This window comes from Vulpes vulpes, chromosome 16 (genome assembly GCF_048418805.1).
Source record: "Vulpes vulpes isolate BD-2025 chromosome 16, VulVul3, whole genome shotgun sequence".
NCBI lineage: Eukaryota > Metazoa > Chordata > Mammalia > Carnivora > Canidae > Vulpes > Vulpes vulpes.
The window spans coordinates 21,507,782-21,525,832 of NC_132795.1; the positions used below are offsets into that span (position 1 = coordinate 21,507,782).

The 18,051-nt window shown below is 41.1% G+C and overlaps 1 protein-coding gene across 18 annotated transcripts in view; it reads right to left on the reverse strand.

The window, feature by feature from the left end:
- Window positions 1-18,051, reverse strand: part of SPATS2L (spermatogenesis associated serine rich 2 like) — a 160,985-nt gene that overhangs the window by 104,313 nt on the left and 38,621 nt on the right. For 5 of the 18 annotated variants that reach the window (XM_072741844.1, XM_072741845.1, XM_072741864.1 and 2 more), the window contains one exon: window positions 16,825-16,885. The exons of 12 other annotated variants lie outside the window; for them this stretch is intronic. In XM_072741844.1, the coding sequence (XP_072597945.1) occupies window positions 16,825-16,885 (61 nt within the window). Of the gene's footprint in view, window positions 1-14,813; window positions 14,959-16,824; window positions 16,886-18,051 lie in introns of all 18 variants that reach the window. One more of the 18 variants, XM_072741860.1, reaches the window with a different exon arrangement.

Sequence of the window (18,051 nt, forward strand, 5' to 3'; positions counted from 1 at the left end):
CTTCCTTAAAGTTAAGAAAAGAAAACAATACAGCCGAGGTTCAGCCTTCCCAGGCCAGCCAGGCTCTAACTTGGAAAGCCTCTCTCGGAAAGGGCAGCCTCACCTGGTGCTCCCTCTCCCTTACTGGGGTGCTTGGTAGCTGGCCCTTCTCTCCTCTCTGCTACTGCTGGGGATTTGCTCTCTCACCTCTCCACAGACCCCACCAAGGCTGCAGGCATTTATTCAGACAGGGCAGAGAGGGGGAAGACACAGGAGAACAGCTTTGGGGGAGGACCTAAGGATTGGTTGTTCACAGAAGTTAATAAAAGGCATTTCCCATAATTGAAATACAAAATCATGTATCATGAATCTAAGGAGAAATCTACAGAATCTTTTTAAAGTGACAGGGCCAGTATAAAACTTGACTGTTGTCACTGATATAAAGAAAGAGGTCGGGCATCCCTGGGTGGCTCAGCAGTTGAGCATCTGCCTTCAGCGCAGGGCGTGATCCTGGGGCCCTGGGAGCGAGTTCCACGTCGGGCTCCCTGCATGGAGCCTGCTTCTCCCTCTGCCTGTGTCTCTGCCTCTCTCTCTCTCTCTCTCTCTCTCTCTGTGTGTGTGTCTCTCATGAATAAATAAGTAAAATCTTTAAAAAAATAAATAAATAAATAAATAAATAAATAAATAAAGAAAGAAAGAAAGAAAGAAAGAAAGATCTATCAGCAACATAAACATGGGATAAGTGCGCTCTGAGTGCAAACCTTGACAATCCAAGCACTGGCAAAGTCAGGATGTCACTCTGCTCCCTATGCTAAGTGCTTTTCACGGACTATTTTATTTAATGCTTACCAAAAACCTGTGACATAGATCATTCTATTCTTCCGGACAGGAAACTGGGGTATTAGCTTGCTATTACAGATTAGCACAAAGTTAGTGGCTTCGAGGAATACAAATTTATTCTTACAGTTCTGTAGGTCAGAAGTCCAACATGGATCTCACTGGGTTAAAACCAAGGTGTCATCAGGGCTGCATTCAACTCTGAAAGTTCCAGAGGAGGATCTGGAACTCCAGATTCTGGAGTTCATCTCTATGCTTTAGCTCCTGTCCCCGTCCATCTTCAAAGTCAGCATTGTAGCTTCTCTCCGGCCACTCTTCCACTGTCACATCTCCTCCCCGCCCAATCAGCCATAATATCTGACTCCTTCACTCTTCAAGAATGAATTTTCACCCCCTTGCAGGCAATGTAGCCTTTGATGAGAATGCATAATCTATTCCATCGGGAGCATTAATTGAGGTAGAACCTGTTGTTTATCTTCCACCCAAAGTTCCTTCCTCTGCTTTGTTAGCGGCCATGCAGAGTGGATAGGACTGATTCGAGGCTTAGGCACTGAGCACAGAGAAATTTGTGCCGGGAAGGTACATACTGAGAACTCAACACATGAGAATTTTCATTATTATTATATTATTATTTCTACATCAGACAATAGAAGTGTTAAATTTGTATGTCAAATAAGTGATCAGCTGAGAAACATTTTAAATGCAATTTTTAATATCCCCCATATACTTAAATTAATCCAATACTTAGGTAGAGCTATATATTTACTTTTTGTTCCTGGCTAAAATAATGGATGTCCCTGATCTAATTCCGCCTTGGTTTTTATTACTTTTCTCAATAACAAAAGCCAGGAACAAAATCAGATTTTGCTTCTAGCAGTTTAAATAGATAAAAATCAGTGTGACTGTCAAAATCCAGGTTGGTCTTGTCAGGCTGAGATGAAAACCAGGGTTACATTTGAAAAAGACGAATGTGGACACTAACAGGAAAAAGCACCTGGTTAATCGAATAAACAAATAGAACTTGCAAGTCCCAGATGGAATATGTATAGCATTGTAATCAGCAAAATGTCTTTTTATGGGTATTTTCCTAGAACATTCTTAAAGTAATACGGATCTTACAAGGGGAGTGGTAGCAGTAGTACAATTTGTTTTTTAACTTAAAATTTTCATTTACTGGCATTTAAAAAGTTTTATATCTTTTTTATTACAAGCCTCAGATACATGTTTGTGCCCCTTTCGTGGAAGTGTAGCAATACTTTAGACTAACAAGATGATCTAGATCAAGGAGCGACAGAGCAGCGTGGCTTCTGTGGCCTGATATGAGAGTAACCAGGCAAAGTTGTGACCTTGGTTTTATATTGAACCTATTTAGTTTGGAAACCTCACTTAGATAATATATTTTAATTAGGTGGTACAGTAGCCAAAGTATTCTTGGAGTTAATTAAGCTTCAACTTCATTTCTAGTAGCAGGAGAGGGCTAGGCCTGAGACTGAAGGCCAGGCCTGAGATCCGCTAGCCTGAAACACAAATCTTCTCCAGTGGTCTGGGCTCTTACTGGACAGCAGGATTTTCTCCTTCTTCATATCCTTAGGTATTTTCTACACTACTTAAAGGTCCCCTGGCTGACGTCATGGTCAAAACGTGCTTCTCAGGCTGGATCGACAGAGCCAGAGGCAGGGCTGTTACCCCCATCATCTATCCCCTCCTTCTTTCTTTGGTAATACAGCTTTGAAGTCCTACCTGGGCACGAGACCACCTGGCATCATTCCCAGCCTCCCTTATAGCTTAGTATGTTCATGCAGCTACGTGCTGGCGGGTGGGATGTGAACAGAAGGAAGATGCACAGCTTCTAGGTTGTCCCCTTAAAAACAAAGGTGTGGTTTCCTCTTCCTCTTGCACTCTTTTGTTGCCTAAAATGTGACAATATCTTGAAATGGAAGCCATCAGGGCAAGAGAGCAGAGCAACAAGGTAAGAAGATGAGTCCCCTTGACTGTGGAGCCTCTACGTCAGCCTGCAAGCTGTGGACACTTTCACAGGGAGAAACTGACCTTTACATTTTAAAGCCACTGTTGTTTTGTTTTTATCTCAGAAGCCAAATAGGTATCCTAACTAAGATCTGCTCAAAAATTTCCTTCCCTGACCTTCTTGAAATTTCCAGCATTCACAGTTTTGGATTAAGAAGATTTCTGGTAATCTAAAGAACTATGTATAAATGTCCTAATGACGTAGGAAGGACGTTAGGGTTTGAAGCTGACAGCCAAGAAAGAATTCTTGAGACGTCTTTGGTGCAAAAGAGATGGTTTTTATTAAAGTAGGGGGGAGGACCCGTGGGCAGAAGGAGCTGAACTAGGGTCACGAGGAGTGGCTGGTTCTATAGTTTCAAATTGGGAGGGGGTTGGGGAGAGCGTAAACCTCTCAGGGATTTTGGAAATAAGGTTTCCAGGATCCCAAAGGGGCTAGTTATTATTACGAAAGGTCATTTATTATTGTTTAGTAAAAAGTCAGTCATGAGACCCTTCAGATGTATATCGATGGGTCAGATGCTTGGGGGATGACTGCCAGCATGTATCTTGGAGGGCAGAGATAAAGGAAGTTTCCAAAGGAATTTTTATATGTTAAGGTAGACTTGCAGGGTCCTGGGGATCGGACTGCCTCTTGCCCTTAGCAAAGTATCAACATCAAGGCAGTTGAGCCCCTAGAGGAATGTCACTCAGCCTGTTTCAAGGACTTGTCAATGGGCTGTAGGTAGTAAGGAAATTTAATAATTTCTCTTCTGCCTTTGTTTTCCACATCACCAATACCTCGAAGAAATCAAAAGGGACAGGCAAAAAGCTGATTTTAAATTAGCATTGTTTTTTTTTTAAGCTGACTAGTTTGGATAAGCACATGGAAACCATCATACAATCCTTTTACTTAGTTTCCACATCTAAAGCAGGGTGCAGAAAATTGAAGAAGACAGAGACACCATGTAGACGATTCAAAGTAAACAAAAGGAGGTATATGATGGCATTGGATTGGCATATTCAGTTGTAAATCTAGTGGTCAACTTAATACCATGATATCACACGAGGGATGGTGATGAATTGTCTCTCCCAGTACTGAAAGAAAACCATTTTAAACTGAAGCAAGAATGCCTGGAAAGTTTGTGGTGTTCTCTAAACCTATATTTTAATCATTTGAATTAGTTATTGAGGGAAGTTGTGAAATCTTTCTCTGTAGATATTTAAAAACTGGATAGATTTTAATCTTTCAGAAGGTCATGTTAGAGTTTTGCCCTAGGAGGTCAGGCAGGAGGAGTGTGGATGGACTAGAATGGACCTCAACAAAGTCCCTCACTCCAAGACGAGATGTCCTTCCAATGCATCTTTTCTTTCTCCCTTCCTCTCTCTTTCTAGAATGACACTAAATTACCTTGTGCTTAGCATTGAGAAGCAATAAGTTTTGTCGTTCTTTGTTCCCCCCCCCCCAGGACCGCATGGCTTCACCCATGTTTTTGATTCCATAACGTGCCAAAAATTGCAAAATTTAACTGTAGGAAATCCTGTGTGTGGATGTGTGTGTGTGCGGTTTTGTGCACACATGATGAGGAATAGAGGGATAGAGCTAGGAAAGGAGTTTCACAAGTTAGTCAGATGAAACTGACAGCCACACCATTCTTTTCAAACACACACACACACACACACACACACACACACACACACACACACTTTGTGTTCTAATGCAGGGTTAAGAAATCAAGTAGTGAATTCTGGGGAAGGGCCATATAATGGCATCAGGTTCTAGGCCTCAGTCCAGATACATTTTAGGCCTTCAAGCACTTCAAGCACACAATTCAAAATCCCGTCATCAAGTTTTATGTGTTTTGCTTATACTTTTGGTGAAAAGAGTGCTCTTTTTTAGGGAGATACGTTCAAAACAACAGAAAATCTTACTTATTAGGAGGTGATAAAAGCTGGACAAAAGTGGCGTACTTATCAGAAGGGACCTGCATATTATAGAAACACTGTGACCTCTTTCCACCTGCTCTCTCCCCCATGAGGAAGCGGCTTATCTCACAGGTGCATTTAAAAAAATCTGAGCATGCCCCATACTCTCCCCTCTGTTAGGATCTTTCTAACAAAGAGAGTGACTTCTTAGCTACTCCTGGTCTAGTAAGCTTTGGGCTAAGAAGGAGGGAGGTAGAAAATGTCCTATAATGTCCCATGTTGCCTATGACTGGGTCTGCTTACTGCAAGAGTAAAGTATTATCTAATCATCCTGGCTCTGATATAAAGCCACATTTTCCAGTGAGCATCTGTCAGAAATATAGCTGAGATTTTGATCTCTTACCTGACTTCTCTCTCTCTCCACACTGCTTGGCACACTGTACAGGATTAGCAAATAATTTTTTAAATGGAGAATAAATGGATTGGAGTGGGCCAATTTGCTGACCTCCTACAACCCCAATTAAAGTTCTGAATTTGGGGCTCTATTTTTTTTCAATATTTTATTTATTTATTTTAGAAAGAGAGAGAGAGAGCAGGGGGAGGGACAGAGAGAGAGGGGAAGAAAGAGAATCTCAAGCAGACCCCCTGCTGAGCACAGAGCCTGATGCGGGGCTCGATCCCAGGACCCTGAGATCATGACCTGAGCCGAAATCAAGAGTCAGATACTCAAATGACTGAGCCACCCAGGGGCCCCTGAGGCTCTCTATATTTTTTTTTATTATTCATTCCATTAGTAAAAATGCTTCACACATGGATACACAATATGTGTATACCATTTATCTGTAAATGTCTACCATGTGCCTAATACCATGTACTAATATGTTATATACTTCACAGAGAAATTTAAAATGACATGAAAACATGTAAATATAAGTTCTAGTACATTCTTCCTGGAGTGCTCAAAATAACCCCAGTGGATTATTTTGAGCACTCCACTCTGTAGCCTGCTGGTCTAGACTTTAAGTACCAGACAAGTACTGTAGGGACCCTGTTTCACACAGCCTTGCACTCCACCATGCACTATTTAATGGCACATGCTCAGGAAGTATGTGTTGAACTGAAATAGAAGGAGAAAGTGGATGATTGTTTATTGAGCTAGAAGGAAAAAGGGAAGGGTATTCCAAGTGAGACTTCTCTTGGAACACTTTATTCCAAAAACAGATATCACAGAAATGGGATACAGGCTGGCTTTCATCAGACACTGACTTCAGAACCAAAATAATGTGAAGCAGCGGGAAATGAAGTTGGGTCTTGGAGGACAGAGAAAAGAGAGGAGCTGGCAGGTCACTCAGGCCATGAGGTCTAGGCAGAGATATCTATCTGCATCGCATTTCCTGCAGAACAAACTATGGAATGGCTAGCCTCTCTAAAGATGTGAACACCATCGTGTTTTATGTTTTATGAAGATCAGACTAGGGTTAGGATGCATAGCAGATGGAACAATATTTGCATTTGGTTGGAGCAGCTCTGAAGAGTCTAGAATGAGACCATGAGACTCTGGCTAGAGTGATAAAGAAGATCATGGTGAAGAAACTATGAAACAAATAGCCAGTGAGAAGGAATATGATCAAGTCTTGGTAACCAATAAGAAATGAAGGAAGAAAGAGAAGAAACAAAATATGCCTAGAGATGTTCCCACCATTTGGAAAATGAACAACCTTAATTGATTTCTGGACATTTTCCTCTCTCTTGATTTGCTATGGTTCAGGAATCCGGGTGTGAGTTGGTGTTTTTTTGTTCCTGTTTAAATGCTTGAAGCTCACCCTATAACCGCAGGAGAAAATTCTGAAACAGGGAACAGGAACTAAATTTTCATGAGTCCAAGGTATTACTTTCTAAGTTTGCTAGAAGATACAGCCAAGAAATGGCACTCCGCCTTGAAGAAAAAGGAAACTCCACATTTGTGTGTATGCAGTTGACAACTGCTGGTTTCCCGCACATAAGCGAACAACGTTAGTCAACCACAAAGAGCTAGTGATAAGTTCATGACCTCTTCAGCCCCATTTTTCCTCTATGTGAACTCCACGGTATTGTAAGCTGTGGAGGTGAGCTCTGGGGTAATTCAGAGAGGTGGGTAACAAAAAGGACAGAGGATAGAATAGACAACAATGCTGGAAGAAATGGAAACCAAGCTTTTTCATCAAATAGCTAGAATGCTGTGTGGACGGGTTGTATGACAAGCCTATGTCTATGCTATTTGTTTTTTGAAACCTGTGTGACTTATTCTGAAAGCGGACTCCTAAGACAGGAAGAAATGACCAAAAATTACATAAAGCTCACTTTCCAAATAGAGTTCTGCAGAAAATACAGCTGCCATCTGGCCTTCTGGCTAACTTCACTCCTTTCTTTTTCAGCAGATATTATTTAATCCAGACCACACAGTTTGTTCGTCTAGTTGGTTCATGAAAATTTCAGAACATGAATCTGTAGCAGGAATGTTTGGCAAGTGACAGGACATTAGCTGCCTGACATCAGGGCAGTTTCCTTGTCTCTGGTTAAGTAAGTCTCTCCCAGGCTCTGTTGTGCTTGGATGCCTTCAGCTATGAAGTCAAACTGATTATCCTTGTCACCTCTCAAACATGATGTCCGCAATGCACTTGGAGACAGGTACTGCTTTCACGTATATACTGCTGCTCTAAAATTAACTACAAAGACTTTAAAACCCAATGCTAGTTCACAGTTAACATTATGATGGTCTACTTGCATGTAAATGGACCCAGACCAAGTCACTGTACTTGGAATTTTGTGTGAAATGGGAATAAAGTTTCCCTGTCCTCATTATATAAAATACAACCTGTGCTTTAAAATTCAGCCAAGATGTATCAAAGTATGGAAAAAATAATTTGGTCTGGGTTGGCTTTTCAAACCCTGTTTAAACTAAGAAAAGAGGCATTTAAAAAAAAATCACATCAGTTACATAGTGGCTTTTCTCCCTTTCCAGGTTTTTCGAAAGGCAGAAGTTGCTGGTCTCCATAACTGCCTACCAGTATCCAAAGAAAGTGAGAGGGTGAGCCGAGATTTAGAGCCTATGAACTTCTGTCAGGTTCAGATAGGGAGAAGTCTTTCCATGTCACTGGGGGGTTGGCTTCATTTCTTAGTGGTCTCACTTAGCCAGCAATGCTAAAGGCTGCAGCAGAGCCCAAGTGTACGTAATCTTATAGATACTGCCATTGGGATGACCATCAGCAATAGCAGTAACCTATAAGTGAGGCAGATTAGAGAGGTAAATGTATGTTCCCCAAAACCCGGCCATAAAATAAAAATGAATGGAACAAAAATTCAACATCTGTTAATAATGATGGAGGATGATGCTATAGTTTGAGAAAAATATTTAGGTAGAACTTTACACAATTTTAGCCATAAACAAGATTCTAACAAATAATAATTCCACGATCTTTAAGGCTTTAGTAGATATTTACCACACTGCTCAGATTTTCATTTCCTATTTAAATCTAATTGATACCAAGTTTGTCATTGATTTGCATAATTCCATTTCCTTCACTATTTCTTATTCAGAGTATGACATCATGGAGTCAGAGAATGGAAACTGTTTCTATACTTTGGGAGGAAAAAAAAGCAATGTTTGTGATAACCCAATTTTTTTCCCTCCTTCTAAGCTAAACACTTATAATTCTTAACACATGTTTTTTCTTGGAACCATTTTTACTTCTGGCTTTATGTAAAATGTGAGAATTTTCTATCTCAGAAAATGGCACCAGTTCATCTCTTATCATGTCCCCATTGTATGTTCATTGCCAGTGAGACAATCTGTTTAGAACTATCATTATTATTACTATAAATAGACCTAGAAAATGTGTTTTTCTGCATGTTTCATCATTTTCAGTTTCAGAACTGTGTTATTTAAGCCCTGATCAGAAGGTTAACACATGAAAATATCTAATGAACCTGGCTTTCTTGTATGGAATTCAAATATATTTTGTAGATACAAATGATACCCATTTGCCAAGAGTGTACTGACTTACTATACGTAAGGAGTGCAAAACCACAGACGTAAAAATACTATTAGTGTTGGGATTAGGCCTGTTATTGAAAAGATATATTTCATGAATTTTATTAATTTTTTAATTAATAGTTACATAGCTATTTCCTAGTCAACTTGTAAAATCTTAACATTCAGGTTTTTAAGTATGTTTTATGGACACACACAACATTCTCAATCTCTAAAGCTCTCAAAATAAGGCCCAGTTATCTAATTTTCACCGTCTAGGCATAAGGATCTTATAAGATAACAAAATATCGAGGTGAGAGATGGTTTGAGAGTCTGTGAATTGTACTGTTTCTTAATCATCTGCAAACAGGTTTGCTCCACTATTTAAAAAGGCAGAGATGTGTGCACATGTGTGAATATACAAAAACATAATGCATAAAAATACTGACACACACAATGGAATATGGAATGGAAGGAGAACTAAATTCAGAATTTAAATTTGCAGTTTTTAGTTCTGCTTCTAGCAGCTCAAATATTTCAAGTTCTCTGAGTCTGTCTCACCATTTGTAAAGCAGCTGAAGAACAAATGTGTGTGTGGAAATCTTTTGTAAACAGTAAGACAAAAAGCGCTAAACATACACAAGGGTTGTGTATGAGTATGGTCACTATAGCCTGACCCAATCCACCAAATGAAAGCGGTTTTCCTTGACTCTCTCAAAGGCAGCTACTAGATCAGAAAGAAAGAAAGAAAGAAAGAAAGAAAGAAAGAAAGAAAGAAAGAAAGAAAGAAAGAAAAACTTGTAAGTTAAGACAAAGAAAGTAAATGGAATAAAAAGGAATCATGCCACATTAAAGAAAATACTGGGGAGTCCACTTGGTCCTCCCCAGCAGTGATCTCTGGGGCCAGGCTCAATTGTGCCTATTACACAGTTTCTTCTTCCACTTTTTTCTATAGAAACCACGCATTTTCCAGAACAGCCAAGTTTTTCCACAAGCAGTTTCCATGGCAGTGCTTGAAGTGGCCTGACACTGAGGGGGATGGGAGGGAGACGGGTGGAAGGGCAAAGAGGAGAAATGAAAGGGATCCTGAAAGGGGAGAGAGAAGGAGGAAGGGCGGCCTTTTATGTCCACTGGAAACTTGTTTGTCAAGTTCCTGTAAATCAGAGATTGTACGTATATCCAACCGTACTTTACTACAATTTTTTAAAAAGTCATTCAGAGTTGACATTTCCTAAATGTCATGTTTAGCTACAAAACACAACCCTGGCAAGACGTCAAAGGTATGCCTTTGTTGCTAAAATCTGGTTTGTTCGGTCATAGCAAATAACTAACAAACTCAATTGAAAAGCATTTTCATGTGTATCCCAGAAATCACTTTAAAATACATTTAAAGCTACTTGTATTTTCTACAAACTTTCCCTCAAAATGGGAAGAAAGGATATTAACAAGAATCCTTGGTGGGACACCTTGGGTGGGTCTACGGTTGAAGTCTGCCTTTGGCTCAGCATGTGAACCTGGGGTCCTGGGATCGAGTCCCACATCGGGCTCCTCTCGGGGAGCCTGCTTCTCCCTCAGCCTGTGTCTCTCTGCCTCTCACGCAGTGTCTCTCATGAATAAATAAATAAAATCTTAACAAAACAAAACAAGAATCCTTGTCAATAATTAGCCTCCCACTTTGGTGAGGCCTCCAGAGGCAGGAGACCAAAGCACGTAAGCAAGATGGAAATGGCCAAATGTGGCTCATTACTAGAGCAGGTTACACTGCAGAAAACCTGCGGCTCCTTTTTAAGGGTCATGAGGCCAAGGCTAAAGTCATCTCCTTGCACAAAGGGGAGGAACATCAACATTCTTTTCTACTAAAGCACAAAGAGCCTTCACTAAAATTCGTGGTCTTGCCTAATGCATCTTTTCTTCTTTGGGATAAAAAACAGGGTCTGAGCTAATGATTCACATTGTTAAAATTATGGACACGGGCAAAGAATTACTCATGGTTAGCTAAGCTTAGATTTGTTCCAACATGCCTTCCTGAAGCGACTCCTCTCAAAAACAAACTCACTAGGCAAATGTTTAACTTCATTAAGCCTGTACTGACATCAAGAGGGTAGATTTCCGATGGACTGGGCCACACAAAGTGTGGGTCAGGCTTCTCTACCGAAGCCCTGCTTGGATATTTATGGGATGGATGTCCTCTTCTCACTAAAAAGAGGAGCAGAGTTCAGACAAGAAAATGTAAAAACTGTAGTTTCCTACAATAGTGTGATGTATTTCTGGTTTAGGCTATAGCACAGTACTTGTAAAAGTCATTGCTTCCTAAGAGCTGATGATGTGTTTATTTCTCAAGAAATGTGTCTGATTAGCAAACACTTTCAGAATTATTTTTGTGGAGATAAACTAAGTCCAATGTGTGTGTGTGTGTGTGCACACACGCACGTGCAGCAATAGGGGAAATGGCAAGACGGAAGGTGTTTAGATTTAAAATCTGAACATTAAAAAATAATAATAAAATAAAATAAAATCTGAACATTTAGGGTATCCCAACAACTGGGGGGAGGGGGTGGTAAAGGGTTGGAAGTGATTGAGGAAATCAAGGACCACAGCCATGTGCTCTCGTTTTCCCCTTTGGGGGTAGTGACTTCCTGTAAAAAATGAGAGGCTTATTTTCATAACAGCAGTGAGGAATCGCTAGGCAGATGTGTGTGGGTTGGTTCTGGCCCTCGATTAGCACACAGGAATGATACTGCCGTTACGTTTCACCAGATATATCCATTGAAGCACATACAAGGGGCCTCCACTTGAGTTGCACAAGTAGGATCCCAAATTTCATTGCAGTGATCCTGCCATTTGAGGAACATTTTAATGGGGCCAAATTTCTATTGACAGAACCATTCTCAGATGTGGTTCACGAATTATGTGAACTTTTTCTTCCCCTCTTCTGATCCTCTAGGTTGAAAACTCTGAAATCAAGGTATTCGGAAAATGTTTCTGCGTCTTGATCAAGGAGGAGGTCATGATAGTCACCAGATGTAATTGTTACGGCGAAGCGGAGGATATGACCACAATTCCCTTCAGCAAACCAGGATGCTCCCAAGCCTTTTAAAGCATGTAGATGCTCTTGTCAAAGTAGCTGCACTTTCTGACAGCTAAAATCGGAATGTGGTTTTAAGCACACTGGAAAAAGCTCACTGTGCGTCTATGTTTGTGCATCAGTGTGGGTGTCTCCCTTCCCTCGCTTTTTCAGTTTCTTCCTCCTAGAAGCTGGTTTTTGTGCCGTTAATCCTCTTGGAATGTAGCTCTTATCACCACCTAGAGGAATTCATTACCCTTTAGCCCTCACTGCTCCCCAGGCCCAAGAGACTAAGGAACAAGAGAGCAATTGTCTGGGGAGCTGCCCCCTGAATTCAGGTGTGCTGGCACGGGGGTACCCATGGCCTGCCGATCTTGCCTATCATCAGGAAGGGGGAGAAATTAATCATGCTTCCCCCTCCAAGGAGTTGGAGGAAAAGAGCCTTCAGGGACCAAGGCTGAGGCCCCTGCCATTAAATCCAGCTATTCTAAAGCCAAGGGTTTAAAAAAAAAAAAAAAAGGGCAGCAGGTTCACAAGAGCATTCCATAGCCGCATCTGCACAAGGCCAGAGCAACTGATCAATAGACTGGCGGAGAAACTGGTTAAACCAGTTATTTGGGATGATGTTTAAGAGAGAGAAGAAACACTGCTTGTTTGCCTTTACTTTTTGTTTAGTGTATGCTGGTTATATAGTGGCTTCAAAATCAAAAGGGTTTGTATTTTATAGAGAGCTTGCAAAACTCATCTTATGTCTTTAAGTGTATGCCCTTTCCATCGTCCTTAAATTGCCAGTTTTGCTCACACAAGGACACAAACTCAGAATACAAATGCAGCTGCTTCTGTGGCTATTAACCATGAGGCACTGTCTCATTGGCGGGGCGCTAACAAAACCCAAGAGGTGGGACACAGAAAGACATCAGTCTCTGGTTCTTTCTTCAAGCACATACACATAAAACTTGAGATGTACCCAAACTGGAAAGATGGCCAAACAGACTGGAGAAGAGATATAACAACATTCTCAGAATCCATTAAAGGATCGTAGGAAACAACCATTAATTGAACAATACTGAACCAGATCCACCCTCTTAAAGAACTATGTCAAGAGGCAGAGATTTACCACCGGGCCCTTCAGATATTTCTAGAATCCAGCACTTTCTGAATGAAGTCCATGGGGCTATCTCACGCTGAAGTCGACATTACCGTTAGCTACGTTTTCTCAAGGCTGAACGGTAGTTGTAGTAAAGCAAAAACTCAATTTATAATCTCTCACTGGAGGAATGGGTGAGGGGGAAATGCCAAAATTTTTGGTCTCACCTTTCAGTTTAAGGTATGTAAATCAGTCGTCAATTCTGAATACACTATTAGTGACTCCCTTCAGTAACAATTATGCATGTCAGTACCCAGGAATAATGTAGTATCAACTAAAATACATCAGGTGGTGGAAAAATTATACTGACAGGCTAATATATTTATTTGTTAATGGAGAATTTTAGTCCTTGGCAAAATAGAATATGCACCATTCACTTAACTTTAATTTCTCAGGGTTTTGAAAAGCGTCTTGCCTTGAAATATTTTTACTGCAAACATGCTGTAGTCACAAAAATCCACTACCGTACGTTAACACTAAACACACGTTTTGTTTTCCTGCATCCCTGATATATGCACACGTGTGGGAAAGCCTTCTGCTGCTGGTTTATGCATTTAAAAAACACAAGCACTGAGAGAGAGGTTCAGCACTTCCTCCCTGCAAGTGCTCAGCTACAGAAGAACACGCAAATCTGCCTCTCCCTCAGAGTTCTCATTGATTTCCATCCATTGATTTCAGAGTGGTGCATTTCATTTTCAGAACACTTTCATAAACATGATTGTGAGGTTAATTTTTGGTGATAACAAAACCTGAATTTGTTATTTGGAAAGTTCTTGGTAGTGACTGGACATATGGTGTGTTCCTTGCTGGGGGTAATGCACAATCAGTACTGAGAGATTTTCTTAACCCATTCTCTGTAGCTGAAGGTCAAGATCCCCAATACCCTAATTATAATTATAATTATAATCATAATAAACTACAGTCATCCCTGGTCAGTCGCTACTCACTGGGCTTTAGATCCATATTAGAGCTTCGTACTAAGAGAGATGAAGTTTTGGACAACATATGGAAAGGGGGAGGGTACTGACATCCAGGAGGTAGGTAACAGATACACTGATGTCTGCTTCTTTCCAAAACCTGCTAGTATTGTGAGAAAGAAACAAAAAAATGCAAAAGCCCAAAAGGACAACAAATGGGTGAGGAGACACAAATGGCTGAGATGTGACACAAAAGTTTGGGAAGATGGAAGGCAAAGTGAAGAGCAGAATGGACTCTGCAGAGGTGGTCAGAGCTCAAGGACCCCGAGATAAGAATGTCCAGGAGAAGCCCGCCAGTTGGGGACCCCAAATGGCTGGCTTCTCCTCCAACCCCAAGAAGGTTCAGGAGGATAAGAGATCCACCCCTCTCAGAGCAGCCAGGCAACCACCCTCCCCAGCCCTCGGGACATGGGTTTATTCTCTAGAAAAATGGAATCCAAGGAACAGGAGGCTTCAGGTATGATGGAGGGCTGTGTGTGGCACCAGGCTGGAAACAAGGGCCTTAGGAGGAAGTCGAGGCACTCACAGTGAGACCTCCAGCCCTTCTCCAACTCACCAGCTTAGGAGGGTGGCTACTCTGAGAACTCCAGCAAGAGATGTGGCTTCAATTCATGGAAAAGAGAGTGACAATAGGAAGATCTGCAAATGTTGACATTTGGGGAGGGGGTAGGTGGCTTCTAACAAACTGAATCTGCAAAAGGGAGTGAATTCCTATCCTTCAGTGGTTGGGTGAGACCAGCAACTGCCCCTTCAGAGGGCCATATATAGGGTGGTAGTGAGAAAGGGAATTTATATGGCTTATGGCAAGAGGAAGGAGAGATTTTGAGGATAACCAATAGTTATCCAGTGGTTACAGTCATTATTTCCTCTAACCTGGGTATCAGGAACCCTCGGCTTTAGGTCCTGCAATTGTCACTGACTCATCAACGTGACCTCTGAGTCACTTTTTCTTTCTAGGCTTCAGTCTCCAGTCCTTGGGTCCTGTTATTTTCAGATGCTCACTCTTCCCAGCAGGTCTCTGATGACAAACAGAAAGAATGTCAGGGGTCTTTAACGTGGTGCCATCTGCAGCCTGAAGTTTCAATGACTTCTTGAAATCCTTGCTGCTCCCACGGCAGATGGCTGCCATTCTTAGATGTGATGCAATGACACCATCCTTCCAGAGAGGCTGTTTTCAACAAACCTGCATCCTAAGTAAGTAGAGGACAGAGCACCTACAAAATGCCAATTTCAACTCTCCATTTTTCATATGACAAAGTAAAAGCATCATCAGGTGGAGCCAACCCAAACTCAACTTCTTCATTCTCACACTTTTTTTTTTTCTGAATGAAACGCCAGAAAAGAGAAAAAAGCGAAAAACTCAACACCCCTCCCTCTTTTCAAGAGTCCTCTCTGAAAACAGAACAATAGTTAACATTTACTAAATACTTAGATAGGTCTGAGGCCCTGGCTAGAAGCTTCACTTGCCTTTTCTCATGAGATTCTGATGTACCTCCACTTTACAAATGAGGAAGTCGAGGCTCCAAGAGTTTGAGTGATCTACTGGCACGTGTGGAGGGGCCAGGGTCGGAGCTAGATCCCCCTCTAACTGAACCCATACTCTGGTCCCAGATAGCCAGTCTCCCAGCAGGCGAGCTTTCTGCAGTCCACTCTCCAATGACATTTCCTGTGGCTTCAAAGGATTGACATGATCAGCCCTTCTGCTGAAAAGCTACAAGGCACTCTGAAAAATCAATACTGGCTTCTGCAAGAAGCAGCCTTGCCCAAAGCTAATTGAAAGCCATCTGAACATTTTCAGAACTGTGGCCATAATCATCTGTCTTGTTGCATACCATGTCCCAACATGCAACTGCAGTAAATCACTTGAAAATCACTTCTGCATGTTCACTCATACAAAACAGAAGCCCACAATATTTTTTGTCATTGCCCTGTAGCTCCTCCATCTAAACTCAGAGCACTGGTATTATGGTAACATAATAGGCAGCTTGCTGACATTACTGTTTTAAAGTACCACTTTTTCAGGGTTTATCACAAGTCATTTTAAATTCCATTTAGCTCTAACTAGTTATACAACTTTATGTTTGGAAACAATGTCCTCTGCTGCATCAACAAGCTATACTGGAAAATACAGTTGTTTGGGGTTTAAAAACATTTTTCAGCAAACTGATTCTACCCTTTCAGAGGGCCAAATGTAGGATGGTAATGAGAGCGGGAAATTGTATGGCTTATTGCAAGGCATTAATCTGAAAAATTAAAGACAGATATTTTGATATCTAATCTGGATTAATGGTGTGGCCTTGAGACTTCAATTTCATTCACCATAAATGAATCCAGTGACCAAATCATTGTGTACTGTAACTTTGCAAACCAAGTTTACCCCATTACTGGAGACTATAATAACTCGGAGAAGAAACTGGCAAACTTGGTAGGGTGGATATTTGTGCCACCAGCATCTATCCACATTCCGGTATCTAACCACTCCCACAGCTGCTCTATTCTGCTTTAGAGGACTCAGTAAAGCTACATCCAGAAGGGGTCTGGGGGTGAGATAATATGACCCAGGATGAACCCATCAGCACATCATCATTCTAAGTGCCTCAGTCATGGCTTTGATGCAACCTCAATGGGCAATCGGGCCAAAGAGAAGCAAATCTGGAACTTTGAGTTATTAGAAAACTCAGACTTTCTCTTTGCTAGGTTTGCATGAAGACAGTGGTGGGACTAAAGCTGCCTTAGCCATCTTGTGAACATGTGGAGCTCAGAGAAGAGCTAACATAGAGGAATGTAGAGGAAGCACAGTCAAGGAATGCACAGCCCAGACAACTGTTGCTGTAGAGGTTTCCTGGAAGTCCTGTCTAAAGATTTCTCTGTTGGCCACCCCTACCTGCAGGAGGCAGTCTTCTGGCTGGGCACACTGGCTCCTTGAATAAAGTCAGGTTGTACAACTAAGGAAGGAAGAAAGAATGGGTATTGAGTGAGCAGTTTCCAGTCTCTTCTGTGGCCTATTTAGGTTGGGGTTTCTGTGCTTACTACAGAAAACAGATACCTTGTATAGGTTAAGGAGATGTTACATATTTCAGAGTCTACAAATTAGATATCAAACTAAACACCCAAGTAAAATCTCTGATTTGTAAATCTTTCATTAGATTAACCTGATTTTTCTTTTACAGTAGATGCATCTGAAATTGTTACTCAATTTTAAAATATGCTATCTACAATTAAAAATGCAGGATTGGCAAGCATGTGTAGCAGGCGAATTTTTCATATTCAACATAGATGCTGAAAGAAAATGCTGCTAAAAATGTTAAATATCCTAATTTCTTCTTAAATTGTAGGGATAAATCATACTACATATTTATGAGTCCACTGTCTCAAGGCAGGAATTCTTCTGTTTCAAATTATGCCTTAGACTTCTATAGGTTAGGTTAGAAATGATAACAAATGTACGAATGTTTGAATTGACATTTAGTTCCCAGGGGATAGCTTTTAAAACTGGAGAATAATGGAAGTAGCTGCTTAAGAATTTTTTTTCACTAGTCACAAAAACACATCATACATTAGAGGATATAGAGAATGCCAGAATGAGATTCTCTCTGAAATAATGTCATGTGGCATGAGAAAAGGAAGATAAACAAGAAAACAATGGTTTATTGCACCAGGAGAGATAAGAAGGAGGGGAGTCACAGGGCTGGATTGTTAACAGAAGCCCTGCCTTCACTCTTGAGTTATGTAGACAACAATAAATGGCCTTTGTAGATCATTTTCATACAATCTCAGAGCTGAAAGGAAGCTTGAAAACCACCAAATTCAGCCCACTCGCTGTACAGAGAAAACCTTGGACCTAAAAAGACTGGGTCATGCCTCTAATGTTTTACAACAAGTTTATGCCAGAGCTAGAGTCAAAACACGGGTTTCCTAACTCATGACACAACACTCTTTGCACTAACTCCCATTTCAGAAGATAGAGGATGAGGAAGCTTGTCTGCCAGAGGTGTACTGTAATCTACCTCTCTGATGACTGTGGACTCCTTCTGAAACTATACTTTTAAAGGCAGGAGAAAATTATTAGAATACTATGACATCTGTCAAGAGTGACTGATGAGTAAAATCA